General features: G+C 43.1%; 1 protein-coding gene across 10 annotated transcripts in view; it reads left to right on the top strand.

Annotated features, from left to right (window-relative positions):
- Window positions 1-9,408, top strand: part of IFTAP (intraflagellar transport associated protein) — a 61,656-nt gene extending 52,248 nt beyond the window's left edge. For 8 of the 10 annotated variants that reach the window (XM_059709627.1, XM_059709633.1, XM_059709625.1 and 5 more), the window contains 2 exons: window positions 1,187-1,362; window positions 9,166-9,408. In XM_059709627.1, the coding sequence (XP_059565610.1) occupies window positions 1,187-1,362; window positions 9,166-9,333 (344 nt within the window). In that variant the 3' untranslated portion in view covers window positions 9,334-9,408. The remainder of the gene's footprint in view (window positions 1-1,186; window positions 1,363-9,165) is intronic. The other 2 variants (XM_059709634.1, XM_059709632.1) reach the window with 1 other exon arrangement.
- Window positions 9,409-14,388: the final 4,980 nt, after the last annotated feature.

Raw genomic sequence — 14,388 nt, 5'->3', positions numbered from 1 at the left:
AGAGTTGACCATTATTGTTTTTATTTCTGCTAGTTAATCAGGTCATATTTTATGGTTTCCATAATTAATCATAGTAAAACCACCTTGTTCACCAATCCTCCACTCACATGCTCAGTTTCTAGGCTATGTTCTTTGTTGCTGGAGTCTTATGAATTTTGTAATTACATTTTTTTGTGAAGGCGACAGCATCACAATAGCGAAAGATGTATTTCATATAAGATTCAGTTTTTGAATATCGAATCATGCTCAGTTATCTCCCCATATATGCTGCCACTGGCAATGGTCAAGGCATGCCTATTGTTAGTCACTTCCAGGGAGGATGTATTCTTCTGTAAGATCGTCTTTGAGTAGCAGGCAGCATCCCTGAGCCAACTGCAAGTTATTGGGTATCTCCTGCAGCCTCTGGTTCTGTGAAAACTTACTGAGGGCGAAGGCTGTTGTGCTTCTATTTGTGTGTTTTGTGTGTTTTTTTTGTCCTCCTTAAAGAAAGCTGCGGGAGAATATCCCTTACTTGTGATGCCTCCACGTCCTCTCACACGTGCAAATATAAGGGAACGCATCCCTTCATCATGAGTTGATCAGAAAACCAAGATTGGCTCTTGAATTCTTATAACTGTGCCAAATAAGCCGGAAACACGTTTTTGTTGTTTGCAGGTGTTGAAACGTAGAGTATGCATTCTGAATGTGACAGAGTAGTTCATTTTTCTGTTAAAAGTTAAAGTTCTTTCCTTCTGGCATCATTGTTTTTTAATATGCTTTTTTTTGTTGTTGTTGTTGTTGAAATATTGCCATCTCTTTACAGGATGAAATTCTACACTCTATTTCCTTTCTCTTCTCCCCTCGGGAAAATATGGGAAAATGAGGCAAAAACAGCATCTTCTTGCCTTATTTTCCTATAGAGGTAGACAGTGGGTTGAGGGGTGAGAGGCATGAACAAGTTACTCCCCAAACAATATTTCTCTGAGACCTTCTGGATGGAATCTAACTGCAACAACGGGGTAGAAATAGATGTACCAGGGACTTCTAGTTTCTAGAAAGGGGAATCGCAAACCAGGACAGGCCTTGTGAGATGGACCTACTCTACCTGAGCATATTTGCTTTATTCTTGGGACCATTACAGGCTTTTAGATGATTTAGGTCAATTGTAAATTCCGAGAAAGGATCAAATGAAATATTTTCTGTCCAGCAGATTTGCCGCTGCTGCCCGGGGAAGTGGAGGACGTAAGCACCCACATTCCTTCCAGCATTCCTCCTGCGGCTGACATTCTTCCCGCAGCCGACATTCTTCCCGCAGCCCAGCCTTTGACCCCTGCAGTCAATCCAAGGCCCACGGTGGAAAGAGCGGACACGCAAAAGGACGAGGTACTCCATGGTGGACTCTATCTGTCTCGAAATTGCAGTGGTTTTGCAACTTGTCCTTTCAGAGAAATGCTCCTCTACCCTTCTCTCTTGTATTTTTCTCAGATTTGGGAAAATTCCAAATTCAAGTTGCTTATTTGGGCCTCTCTCACGGCCGTCTATTGCTATTGTATATGTTTCTTTTTAAACACAGAGAGCGATTGTGTTTTTACATGGAAACTAGTTTTTTTAGAATATGTTTTTATTGATTTTAGGGAGAGAGCGAGGGAGAGAGAAACATCAATGATGAGAGAGAATCATCAGTCAGCTGCCTCCTGCATGCCCCCTAGTGTGGATCGAGGCCTCAACCCCAGCACGTGCCCTGAATGGGAACCGGACAGTGACCAATGGGTTAATGGGTCAATGCTCAACCACTGAGCACACCGGCCATGGAAAATATTTTTATTCCATGACGTATCTCTATAGGCCAGTGCTACCTGGGGACAATGCAACCGAAAGGACAGAGGAAGGGGACAGATGGCTTTCTTATGTCTTTTAGTCCGAACTGGCCTTTTCTCTTTGTATGATTGTTCCTAAGGCCCTGTAGACATCCTGTATTTGTTAAGGTAAAGCTAGGCTGCTCCAGGAGAGAACCCCAACAATAATTCGGTGGTGGAGGGGATAGAAGTTTTTTTCTTTCCTGGAACAACCTGTGGAGGGTCTCTCAAGTTAGCAAGTGGCTCTGTTCCCTGGACTCACCACGGCTCCTTCTCTCTGGAACTCCACTCTGCCTCCAGACACTGTCCTCAAGTGCATGCTTTCGGGTCAGGTCCCTATTTTTCTGGGGGCGGGAATGAGAGCGCATGCTGCGAGTCAGGTCTCCATCCTTCCGGGGGCAGGGGATGAGAGCGCTTGCTGCGAGTCAGGTCCCCATCCTTCCCGGGGCAGGGGATGAGAGCCCGAGGCAGCCTGCTTCCCCAGGCTCAGAGCTCAGGGCTCCATTTCTGCTCACGCCCTATTGACAGCCACTCAGTCACATGTTCCTACCCACCCCAAGGGAGGCTGGGAAGTGTCATCAGCTGTTTGCTTCCCCAGCAGGGTAGAATGGAACCTCTGCCACATGCGTCCTCTACCAAATGCACCACTTGAAAGTCACCCTTCGCCGTCCTTTACAGCTCTTCTGCATGTACTCGACAAAGGTGCACCAGCAGAGGCTGCCAGATGTGACCTTTAGCACTCAGTTCACTCGAACACGAAAGGGGATCAGGAACAGAGGTTGCCAAGGGCTCTTCACTATCTCTTTCTAAGAAAGCCCTTAGGATGTTTCTTGATTATTTAATTATCAGGTACTAGTCTTGCCACTTGAAGATATTTGGTTATGGAAGCAGTCGTTCAATCAGAAATAATCCATGCACTTCAATTTTAAATTACCCCTTTATTATAAGACTTTGTTCACTGGTATGGCAAACTTATGTCTAGGGTGCTAGTAGGCTTATGTTAAACCCCTAAATTGGTTACCAGGTAAACTGGTAGGGTTGGCCACTTTTCGGTGTGCTTTTTGAATTGTGGATTGCTTTTGTTGAATAGTAAGAAACTAAAATTGCAAGGTTATTTCTGGCAGAAATGAGTTTCTTTCAAAGACTTGTTTATGACTTCCATTGTGACCATACAAATGATTGGACCAACTCGTGGTCACTGCATCTGGTGCCATTGTGGAACTGTTTATAAAATGATTTTAGTTGATGGGTTAAAAGAAAACCCGGAATGATTTCTGGAACCTGTCAAACATCCAGTAAAATGCTATTTAAAACCCTGTATATGATTGTATCTTCAAAAAGAATATACATTTCTTCCCAGAAAATGTCAACATTTTAAAATATTGGAATCAAAATGATATAAACATGTTTGTGTTGGCAAACTCATGAGACATAGATGAGTAACTTTTGAATATCCCTTGGTTTGGGATTTTTATTTCTAATCACCATTTGGAAGAGAAACTTTTCAGAACTGTCTAGAAATCATAATACTGCACCAACTCTGCCATGGTTTAATAGTATTAATCTTATTTTAAAGCACCCAATGCCAGTATAAGACCATTAGCATCAACTTCCAGCAAATGTGTCCTGTAAGGGCCTACCAAGGGGCTAGACACAGTTGCTTTCTGTGACTTCAGTCTGGAAAGATGAAAATGTACCCTGGATGGCCCAACTTCCTGTAATTGCCTAATAGGAATCCACAGCTTCCTAGTATGGATCAGACCAATTTAAAAAAAAATTGTTGTTGTTAATTTGATCACTGGTTTTATACATGTGCATTTCCCCCCTTAGAGTCAAACATTTCCCAAGAACCTTCCAGTTTCTATTTGTGAATAATTTCTTGCCTTAGTTAATATATTTTGATGAAAGTAATTCACATTAGAAAGATGAAAAATTGTGAGTTCCTCCTCCCCATCCCCAACCCATAGAAGAGGTCATAGAAGAAACTTGTAGACTATGTTTTTAACTAGGGGCCCGGTGCACGAAATTCATGCACTGGGTGTGTGTGTGTGTGGGGGGGGGTGTCCCTCAGCCCAGCCTGCCCCCTCTCACATACTGGGAGCCCTCCAATCGCAGGATCGGCCCCTTGCCAAGGCCTGACGCCTCTAACAGAGGCGTCAGGCCTGGGCAGGGGACCCTCATTTCCCCCATCACTGGTTCTGCCCCCAGCCCAGGCCTGATGTCTCGGCCAGAGGCGTAGACTCCCATCACCCTCCGATCGCCTGATCGGCCCCTTGCCCAGGCCTGACGCCTCCGCCAGAGGTGTCAGGCTTGGACAGGGGACCCCCATCTCCCCCTGATCACTGGCTCTGGCCACCGCCCAGGCCTGAGGCCTCTGGCCCAGGAATCATGCCTGGGCAGGGGACCCCCATCTCCCTCTGATCGCTTGCTCCAGCCCCCGCCCAAGCCTGACGCCTCTGACCCAGGCTTCAGGCCTGGGCAAGGGGACCCTCATATCCCCCCAATCCCCGGCTCCGCCCCCCACCCAGGCCTGATGCCTCGGCCAGAGGAGTTGACCCTCATCACCCTCCGATCACCAATCACCGGATCGGCCCCTTGACCAGGCCTGAGGCCTCTGGCAGAGGCGTCAGGCCTGGGCAGGGGACCCCCAGCTCCCCGTGGTTGCAGGCTCCGCCCCTGCCCAGGCCCAACACCTCTGGCCTAGGCGTCCAGCCCGGGCAGCGGGGACCCGCAGCTGCAGCGGCCCCGCGATCGTGGGCTTCGCTTTAGGCCCAGGCAAGGGACCCCTAGCTCCTGGGACTGCCAGCTTCGACTGTGCCCAGCTCCCATCGCTGGCTCCACCCCTACTTCCTGCTATCACTGGCCAGGGTGGAAAAGGCACCTGATTCTCCGATCATGGCTGGGGGGCAGGGCAAAGGCGGCCCTGGGGCCGCCTTTGCCCTGCCCCCCAGCTCTTAGCTCCCCCCTGGGTTTCCAATCACTGTCAGTGGCAGGGGGCTTCTTCCTGCTTTCCCTTCCGCCTCCCTGCATTGTGCCTACATATGCAAATTAACCGCCATCTTGTTGGCAGTTAACTGCCAATCTTAGTTGGCAGTTAATTTGCATATAGCCCTGATTAACCAATGAAAAGGGTATCGTCGTACGCCAATTACCATTTTTCTCTTTTATTAGATAGGATGGGAGATCTCCTGTTTTTCCAATTCATATAGGGTCTTCAAAATTTTTCACCTATAAAGACAGTTTACTTACCATATTGCTTTGTAATAGAGCCTACAGCCAAATGCTGCTGTCATTGATTTGAGCATTAGTTCTGCTTTCTTTGACTTGCCTATGTGGTATTCTGAATGAAAATGACTCCTCTTGTAGCAGTTGAACTTAGAATAAGTCACATGAGCAATTTAAGGAAACTAGCAGTGTTCTGCTAGTGTACGAATTCTATTCCCCCAGAGGCTCAAAAAGATTTCAATTAGATTTGAAATTATATACCTGAAATCCACATATTTCAGCTCCTTAGGCAAAAATAACAAGTTAATAACTTAATTCACAGTTGTTTTCTGTATAATAGTGGGAGACTTGGCATTCCATTGCACAAATGCTTCTCTTTGAAATAAATCAGAATTGGAGTTTGCAACTAATTTGGAGTCTTGTAGCTCAGGACCCTAAGATGAACCTTACTTGAAAGAAGGGAATTCCCAAAGTGTGCCAGAGTAGCCAACAGCTGAAATACATAAACAGAATTGCGACTTTGATGTCTTTTGAAAGCTGCCATTTTAAAGTTCGCAGTGAAGTTTTCTGAGTTGCAGTGTGTGTCCCCTTCCTCCCTCCCTCCCTCCCTCCCTCCCTCCCTCCCTCCCTCCCTCCCTCCCTTCCTCCCTTCCTCCTTTCCTCCCTTTCTCTCTTTCTCTCCTTCTCTCTTTCCTTTTTAAAAGTCAGGTTTATTGAGATCTCACTTACAGAGTAAAATTTACCATTTTGGCATGTATATAGTAAAAAATACTAAATAAAAACCCGAAATACTTTTTATTTATATTTAGGATTTTTAAATGGCATCAGTAACATATATAGTAAAATAATAGTTACTTTTTAAAAAAATATTATTTTTATTGATTTCAGAGAGAGAGAGAGAGAGAGAGAGAGAGAGAGAGAGAGAGAGAGAGAGAAACATTAATGATCAGAAAGAATCATTGATTGGCTGCCTCCTGCATGCCCCCCAAGGGGATCGAGCCCACAACCCAAGGGATTCCTGCCCTTGACCAGGAATCTAACTGTGACCTCCTGGTTCATAGGTCGACACAACCACTGAGCCATGCCGGCTTGGCAATAGTTACCTTTTAAGTCCTATGTTGTTTTATAAATTTCTAAATGTTCTGTTGATTTATAAATCTATAAATACTAGGGTATTCATAATTACATATTCACAATTACTTTGCTCTAATAACTGATTTATTACTATTCAGTCTGCAAGAGCCATTGATATATACTAAATGTTAATAAAACTCAGAATAATACGTTAATACAAAATTATAATGTCAGAGGCTTGGAAAAAACCCAAGATGCATCCTAGTAAAAATGTATGCTAAAATTGCTACGATTTACAAATTATCCATCTATACCTCCCTTCCCCAACCACTCTTTGTATCTGTATGTGTGTGCATATTCTGAAAGAACGTGAGGTAGAAAGTTTACTTTTGAAATTATAGTGTAAAATAAACTAAGTCCTAAAGTAAGTTAGACACCTCAACTTCAGTAAGAAGTCAATTTTTTCTTCAGTTGGGTTCACTTTTTGCATTATAACATTTGTTCTTACTTCTCATACTTATAATTTCTTAAATAGTTTATATTCTTTCTTGCCCTTAGTTCTTAGATGTTCATTTTCTTTTGCTTGGGGTGTTTTCTGTCCTCTCTGTTCTCTCAGACTCACTCTCTCGTTTCCTCTTTAACTTGTACTAGTCCTTTCTGAGCTGGGGTCAGCTTAGGCATCACTCCCGGGAGTTCTCCTTGACCTCCAGGCTGGGGTTAGTGTCCCTGCTCTAGGATCCCATTGCACCTTGTATGTACTCCCGGAACAACATTGTGTTATATTTGCTTCTTTTCAATTTGCTCGACCCCATGTAACTGTAATCTCTTGGTAGACTGGGACGGCAGCCTTTTCATTCTAGTACCATTGCTCGCCTATGCCTAGCACAGGGTCCGGTAATATAAAAACAAGGCATGATGCCTACTTCCTTTAACCAGGTATGCAAGGCAGCAAGGGTCCCCTGAGCCGGAATGCACTGGTAAAATGGTGCTCCCTTGTGTCCCTGTCAGGGTCCTTCAGGATGGGGCCAGGCCTGCAAGCCTCAGTGCTTATCGCTGAGTAGACGTGGAGACTGCAGGGATGCTCACATGCAGGAAATGAACATGTTGCCTGCTGTGTTTCTTCACTTGAGCTGCTTTCAGCAGTATTACCGCATGGTCACTGTGTGGCGTTGAAGTTTCATCTCAGAAAGTGACCACGATGATCGGTCCCTCTGCAGGCTGACTGGCCCCCTCTGTTGGCTGCTCCAGACGGCATGGTCTTATGTGGAGCCTTGAGTGCTTTCTGTTCTATGCCATGGGATTTGTTTAGCTTATCCAGGAAAGGGCTTTTCTCCCCGACGGCGATGACCAGGCTTAGGGAAGACTTCCAGGTTGATTTTTCCTGTGTGTTTGGAGAAGGGGAAGCTTTCCCTGAAGACTCTGGATTCAGAACTCACTTCCCTTTCTAACTGACTGCCTAGTCTGGGGCACGTGACTTCGCCGTTCAGCTCCTTGAGAGATGGGTTGTTTGAAGATCACTGCTCTTGCCCACACAGTTCCGAGTACCGGGCTGGCCCTTGGTGGGAACTCACTCCAGTGAGAGCTCCCATCACCCTTGTCAGGAGAGCGCGCACTTTCTAATAAAGAGGAAATCAGCAGGCCTCTGAAGTGCATCCCCTTGCTGGTTTTACTGAGAAAGGACGAAAGATGGCCGGGTATTTGCTATTAACCCTGCACCCCTATGAGGTTCAACTTGTCCAACGGACCAGAGATTATCTATTTTTTATGGTTGTGGGTTTTTTGCTTTCTTTCACCTTTAATAACAGCACGGTTTCTGAGCTATATGCTCCATTATCAAGAACATTGCAAAAGCCACTCAGTGAGATCATTTTCCAGGCAAGAATATTTAAAGCTGATTGTGGCTTCAGGGCATTTTTTTTCATTCCTGCATAAACCATAGTTTTCAATTATTTCAGAATCACCATACATATTATAGAGCTGCACAGGGGTGCCGGATGAGTTCACGTGTCACACACCATTTGCTTGGGGAGAGGCTCTTGAAGGGGTGATACAGTGAGATTTAAGGCATTCTCTTTTTGTTTAGTGGGACATACGCTTTTAAAAAAATCTAACTTCTTTTAGAAAGTGTTTAAAACACAGATTATGAATAAATTGGTACAAAATTATTATACCTCTTTGCATTTACTCTGGCTTGTAGATAAATTCTGTAATATTTTAAAAATTCTTGGTAGGACAAAAGGATCCTGGACTTTTAAATTTAAGGAGATACTATGTGTTTTAATTCCTACTCTTATTAGACCAGGAATTATAGGTATTATCTGAAGAAGTAAATTAAATAAGTATAAAGTACTTTTAACTTTGAAAATTGTTTTGTTAAGCCCTAGCCATTTTGGCTCAGTGAATAGAGTGTAGGCCTGCAGACGGAAGGGTCCCGGGTTCGATTCCGGTCAAGGGCACATGCCCAGGTAGTGGGTTTAGTCCCCACTAGGGGACATGCAGGAGGCAGCCAATCAATGATTCTCTCTCATCATTGGTGTTTCTATCTCTCTCTCCCTTTCCCTTTCTCTTTGAAATCAATAAAAATATTTAAAAAAAGAAAATTGTTTTGTTGATATGTCTTTTATGGTAAATGGTGAAAATGTATTCAAGGTTGATCAAAATCTTCAGGTGTATTTTTTCACACTTTAAATATAAACCTTTAGTTTTTCCATATGCTTCCAGTCCTAACACTACAGGTGGTAAAAATGTAATGAATGTGTGCAAGAGAGATTTTCTGCTTCTTGCTGTGGGCAGAATTAGTTAGTGATATTGTTTAGAGTCAGGGAGGTACAAATGGGGCATTTTAAGGGGCTTACATTAGGTCAAATTGAATAAGTGACTGTATTTCTTTACTTAAAAGACGGCCTAACCAGCTGAGAGAGTTGGAGTCTAAAAAATGTTAAATTAAATCGTAATAGGGAATTCACGTTTTGGACTTTATCTTCATTTACAATGGTTGTAAATGATTTTCCTCCTTTGCTACCTCTTGCAGATACTCGGGGATGAAGTTCAGCCCTTCAGACTTGATGAAGAATTTGATTATGACACTGTGATGCTAACCCCCAAGTTCACTCCTGCAGAGGTAGAAGCCATCAAAGAACAACTATCCAAGCACAAGCGAGAGAACACCAACGCGGACTTGGAGGAACCCCGTGACTGATTCACCAAGACATCTTCCTGTTTACATTTTGTTCTTATTCAAGCAAAAATAGAATAAATGATAAACCTACTGGAAGCCCCTCTGTGGAAATTTATGTGTGCATTGATTTGTCAGAGTTACTTGCCTATAGGGAGATGCTGCTAACAAGACCAGAGATCTCCACCCTCACAGAGCTCCCTTCTGTCACGTTGTTGCTGCATCCATGGCGGGTAGGGGGCGATGGAGGTGGCAAGTTGGGACAGGAGTCAACGCCCACTGAAGGGTCAGTTTGAAGAGAGCAGTACAACTAGGTAACACGGGGCATTTTAACAAAGATTGGAAGCATCTTCCCACCTTTTTTGGGATGAAGGACAGTTACACATGCAAAATGCGTTGTAGCACAGAGAGAAGTACTGATTATGTGGGGAGGTTATTGGCCACAGCTATCCAGACATATTGGTATGAATCTGATTGCTGAGAGGCTGGGCTTCTAGGATTGATTGGGAAAGGCATGACGGGAAAAGAAGGCAACTGAGAATTGATTCTATGTCATGTATTAAATTCTTGTACTTTGTTATCGCCATTGTGATAGCTACAAAGTGCAAGGAATGATCTCTGTCTGCAGAAGCATAAAATATAATTTGAAGAGGCAAGATGTAGATAGAAAAAACAACTAGAGAATGTAAAGCTTATGAAGTGCTAATTGTGTAGACTACCCATACATGCCTTAAGGAAAGGAGAATAGATGGCTGGAGGCACAGGTGCAGGGGGAGTAGAATGTATGAAGTCATTTTTATTATTGAAGGAATCCGTTACAAATCAAATGCACTTAGTCTTAATTAGTTTTCACTCAGGCCTGTGCTCATGTACATGCATGTGTGTGTATATGTGTATTCATAGAAATGGCCATTTATATCCTTAGGAAAGAATGTTCTTGATTTAACATTACAATAGAGTCAAGTGATTTCCACATTTTTTTTTTATTTAGTCAACAAACTCTCATTAAACACCCTTTATGTGCCAAGGCAATGGGGAGGATACAAGTAGATGTGGTCTGATGTTGTGGGGAAGACAGATGTATACACAAATAATTATCGTAGAGCTACGCTGTCTAACAGAATAGCCCCTGGCTGCATGTGGCTATGGAGCACTTGAAACGTAGCTCATGTGACAGAGTAACTGATTTTTTTAATCCTCACCCAAGGAGTGAGGATACTATTTCCATCGATTTTTTGAGAGAGTGGAATGGAGGGAGCCGGAAAGATGGAGAAAAACATTGATGTGAGAGAGACACATCTATTAGTTGCCTCTGGTTTGCACCCTGACTAGGACTAGGGATTGAACCTGCAACTGAGGTATGTGCCCTTGACTGGAAATCAAACCAGTGACTCTTTGGTCCATGGGCTAATGCTCTAACCACAGAGCAAAACCAGCCAGGGCAAGGAACTGATTTCTAAATGTTAATTTTGTTTTAATTTAAAATAAGTTGATATTTGATACAGTTCTTACAAAAATTTCTAGTACATTTGGAACAACTTAGATATGTGCATCTGTACTTTTTCAACTGTACTTTTATGACATGTAAATACAGATCAATTATTTTTGATGACAGCTTAGTGTCTAAATTGGAAATATGCTACAAATGTGAAATACTCATTAGAGTTCAAAGGATTAATATGAGAAACTGTAGACTGTCTTGTTATATTTTTGTATTGATTACATGTTGAAATGATATTTTGGATACACCAGATTAAATAAAAAGTATTATTAAAATTCACCCTTTCCTTTTTACCTTTTAGAGGAGACTCCTGGAACATTTACAATCACACATGCGGCTTGCATATTCTTACTTGCAGCTCTGCAGTAAAGAGTGTTGTAAGAGTCCTGTGTATGTGAGCTCCTGGGACAAAGCAAGTTGGAGTGGTTGCACCATGCCATGGAGAGCTGGGGCGTCTTCACAGAGGAGGTGGCCAGGAAGAAAGGAGTTTTTGACTGTAGGCTATTAGAATAGCTTGTCTGGGAGATGATAGGAGCCCGAGTTAAAGCGGTGTACTTGGAAGTAAAGGGCATACATTTGATTAGAGCTTTGGATGTAGAACTAGCAAGGATTGTTGACTGATGTGGGAATGAGAGAGCAATTGCAAGGTTAAGGAGATTTTAGCATGCAAACTATATAGCGCACCAACTTGAGGAGGGAATCCCGTGGTAATATAATTTTTCACAGGATCAGACACACTCTTTTGACTCAATCTATACACAGCACTTTGGCATTTTAAATAAAGACAAGACTTCACCATTTTAAAGGCATCTCAATTTTATGGACTTCAATAGTTTTCTAATAGAAGAAACAAAGCCATCCTTCCAAGTGTTTAAAAAGAATGGCATTTTTGTGTCGTATTTCATTACCTGGGCTGGGTGGGTGGCAGGTGAATGATACCGCAGAGCATTCTGTCTGTAGAGTTGGTGTACTGCGTCTTGGCTTCGGTCCTTCCAGCAATTCTTGATTCCTGCATTATTTGGGGGCAATTGTGCATTACAGCAAAGTGACACTGGAAAATGGGTCCCTGAAAGCCTCTCAATGAAATAGTTTTGTCTCAGTTGTACCGTTACTCTTGCCCTAACTAGCAACTCCTCCTCCATGACTTTCAGCTTTATGGATCCCCTGAATCGATGTAAATGGCTTGTTTTACGCCAGCTGGCAACCCCTAGCCGAGTGCCTCTAGGAGAAGCCCGCGTGTGTATTGATGGATAATGCCTATGTGGAATAGGTAGCGCCACCCGAGGTAAGATTAATGCGCAGTAGAAGGTAAGGAGGTGCACCTGTATGTATACACCAACATGGGAGGGGAGAACATGAGAAATTGTAAAGTGTCTTGAAATAATGTGGCGTTTGCCACACAAACTAGCTTGAACGAATATTTCAAGCCTTCCACCCTGAGTTTGGTGGCACATTGAGCAATCTTAGAGAAAAAATATTGACCGGGTATTGAAATTCCTGATTCTTTCATCAAGAATCCCCACAACCCCATGAAAGAGATAGAACTGTATCCTCAATTAAAATAGAAATGTTCTTTATCTGTATGTGACTGTATGGTCGAATTAAAATATGAAAGAGACAATTTTAATTTCATGTGCTTATTTCTTGGAATTGATGGTAAATGAATAGGTAGTGATTTGAACGAGGCAATGTTATTGAGACTTTTCTAGAAAAATATTTCTCAGTATGAGGAAGAGCAATTCATACCTGACCATGGTCTGTCCAGTCCTTATATAATATGGCCACCACTTACCCTTACCTTCTTCCTCATTTTATATCCGGTCCTGACCAGCTTGTATTTGTTTTCCTTTTTCAAACGCTCCACCTTGTTTCTACCACAGGGCCTTGGCTCTCACTCTTCTTTGTGCCTGGTCTTCCTTGGTCTTCAAAGGCTGGATCCTTCTCATTATTAAGGTCTTAGGTGAGAAGTATCCCCCTAGAGCCTCTCTCTGAATACCTATCTAACCCCTTTTCACAAACTTTCACCCCAGTCACTGTCGCTCTCGGTAAAGCAGAATCCTTTATCATTTCACTTAATAATGTTAATGCTCAGAAGAGTCATCAAACTTTAGAGGTGGTTTGAAAACCTAATTCCCCTGCATTCTTTATATTTTTACTTATTTTGAGTGCGTTGTGAGCCACATGAGGGTTCTAAGCAGAGGGACGTGATCTGACTTCAGTTGATGGAGGATGGTAGGAAGAGGGTAGGGCTGTATTGTATTGGGGGAGGTCACCTGGATGGAGGGGTGTGCAGGGCTGGAATGTGAAGGACCTTCACACTTTTCTCTTTGGAAGTTCATATGACCTTGTTATCCCTGGTATTCTGAAAATGTAGAATGTGTTGGCATAGGTCTCTTTTGTCCTTTGTGCTGGGCACTAAGTAGCCATTTAGTCTGCAAACCTATGTCCTTCAATTCTAGGAAGTTGTCTTGAATTATTATTGTTATTGTTATTATTATTAAAACTGTCTTGAATTATTTTTTTTAAATATATTTTATTGATTTTTTACAGAGAGGAAGGGAGAGCGATAGAGAGTTAGAAACATCGATGAGAGAGAAAACATCGATCAGCTGCCTCCTGCACATCTCCTACTGGGGATATGCCCGCAACCCAGGTACATGCCCTTGACCAGAATCGAACCTGGGACCTTTCAGTCCGCAGGCCGACGCTCTATCCACTGAGCCAAACCGGTTTCGGCTTGAATTATTTTTTGATGATTTTTCTTCCTTTTATTTTCTCCTTTCCAGAATGTTCATGTTTTGGATGCTGAACTTCCTAGATTGCTCCTCTAGTATTTTTGTACTCTCTTCTATCTTACCCCCTGATTTTGCTCTATTTTTTGAGATATTTTTCCCAACTTTACCTTCCACATTTTAATTGTAATGTATTATTTTCTTTAAAAAAAATTTCAGTTTAGTTTTAAATCTGCAAAACAGTAAAGCCATTCCCGGGGGGGAGGGGGGGACAGAGTTGCATCAGGATGAGACTATTAGGCAGAAAAGGTGAAGAGAGTGTCTTATCCTTGAGTGTGTGAGATAGTGCCTCTTGATGGTAATAAGCACTTGCGCTTATTATGTTGAGTGAATGAGCAATAGGAAGTGGAGCGAGATGTCAGGAGGGTTTTGCATATTCTATCGTGTTGTAGAAAGCCTCAGATGTGACCATGTGGTAGCTAGTTGAGAGCTAGGACACCCGGCGCAGGGAGGGGAGAGATGCATGAGGGTGCTGGGTCTCTGGCTGGGTTGCCCTTGGTATGTATAGAGCATTCATGTGTTAGCAGCTCCATCCTCAAAAGCAGATCCTCCTCCTCCCGATGTTCCTATTGCAGAGTGTTGTTTTGCAACACTACATTGGTTAGCAGAGTGTTGTTTTGCCTCTGTAGTACCTTTGATTCCAGTCTCTTCTCTGTATTCCCCCTCGCCACTCTTCAAGCCTTCATTTTTACGTACCCCCTCCTGGGAGTCTTCTTGCTTCCCAATTAGTCTCTAAATGTCTCTATTCTCTCCATTCTAGCTTGTTTTGCACATTGATTTCATATG

The sequence above is a fragment of the Myotis daubentonii genome, chromosome 9 (genome assembly GCF_963259705.1).
Source record: "Myotis daubentonii chromosome 9, mMyoDau2.1, whole genome shotgun sequence".
Lineage (NCBI taxonomy): Eukaryota > Metazoa > Chordata > Mammalia > Chiroptera > Vespertilionidae > Myotis > Myotis daubentonii.
Note: the sequence above shows the minus strand (reverse complement) of the source record. Positions and strands in the feature narration are given on the sequence as shown.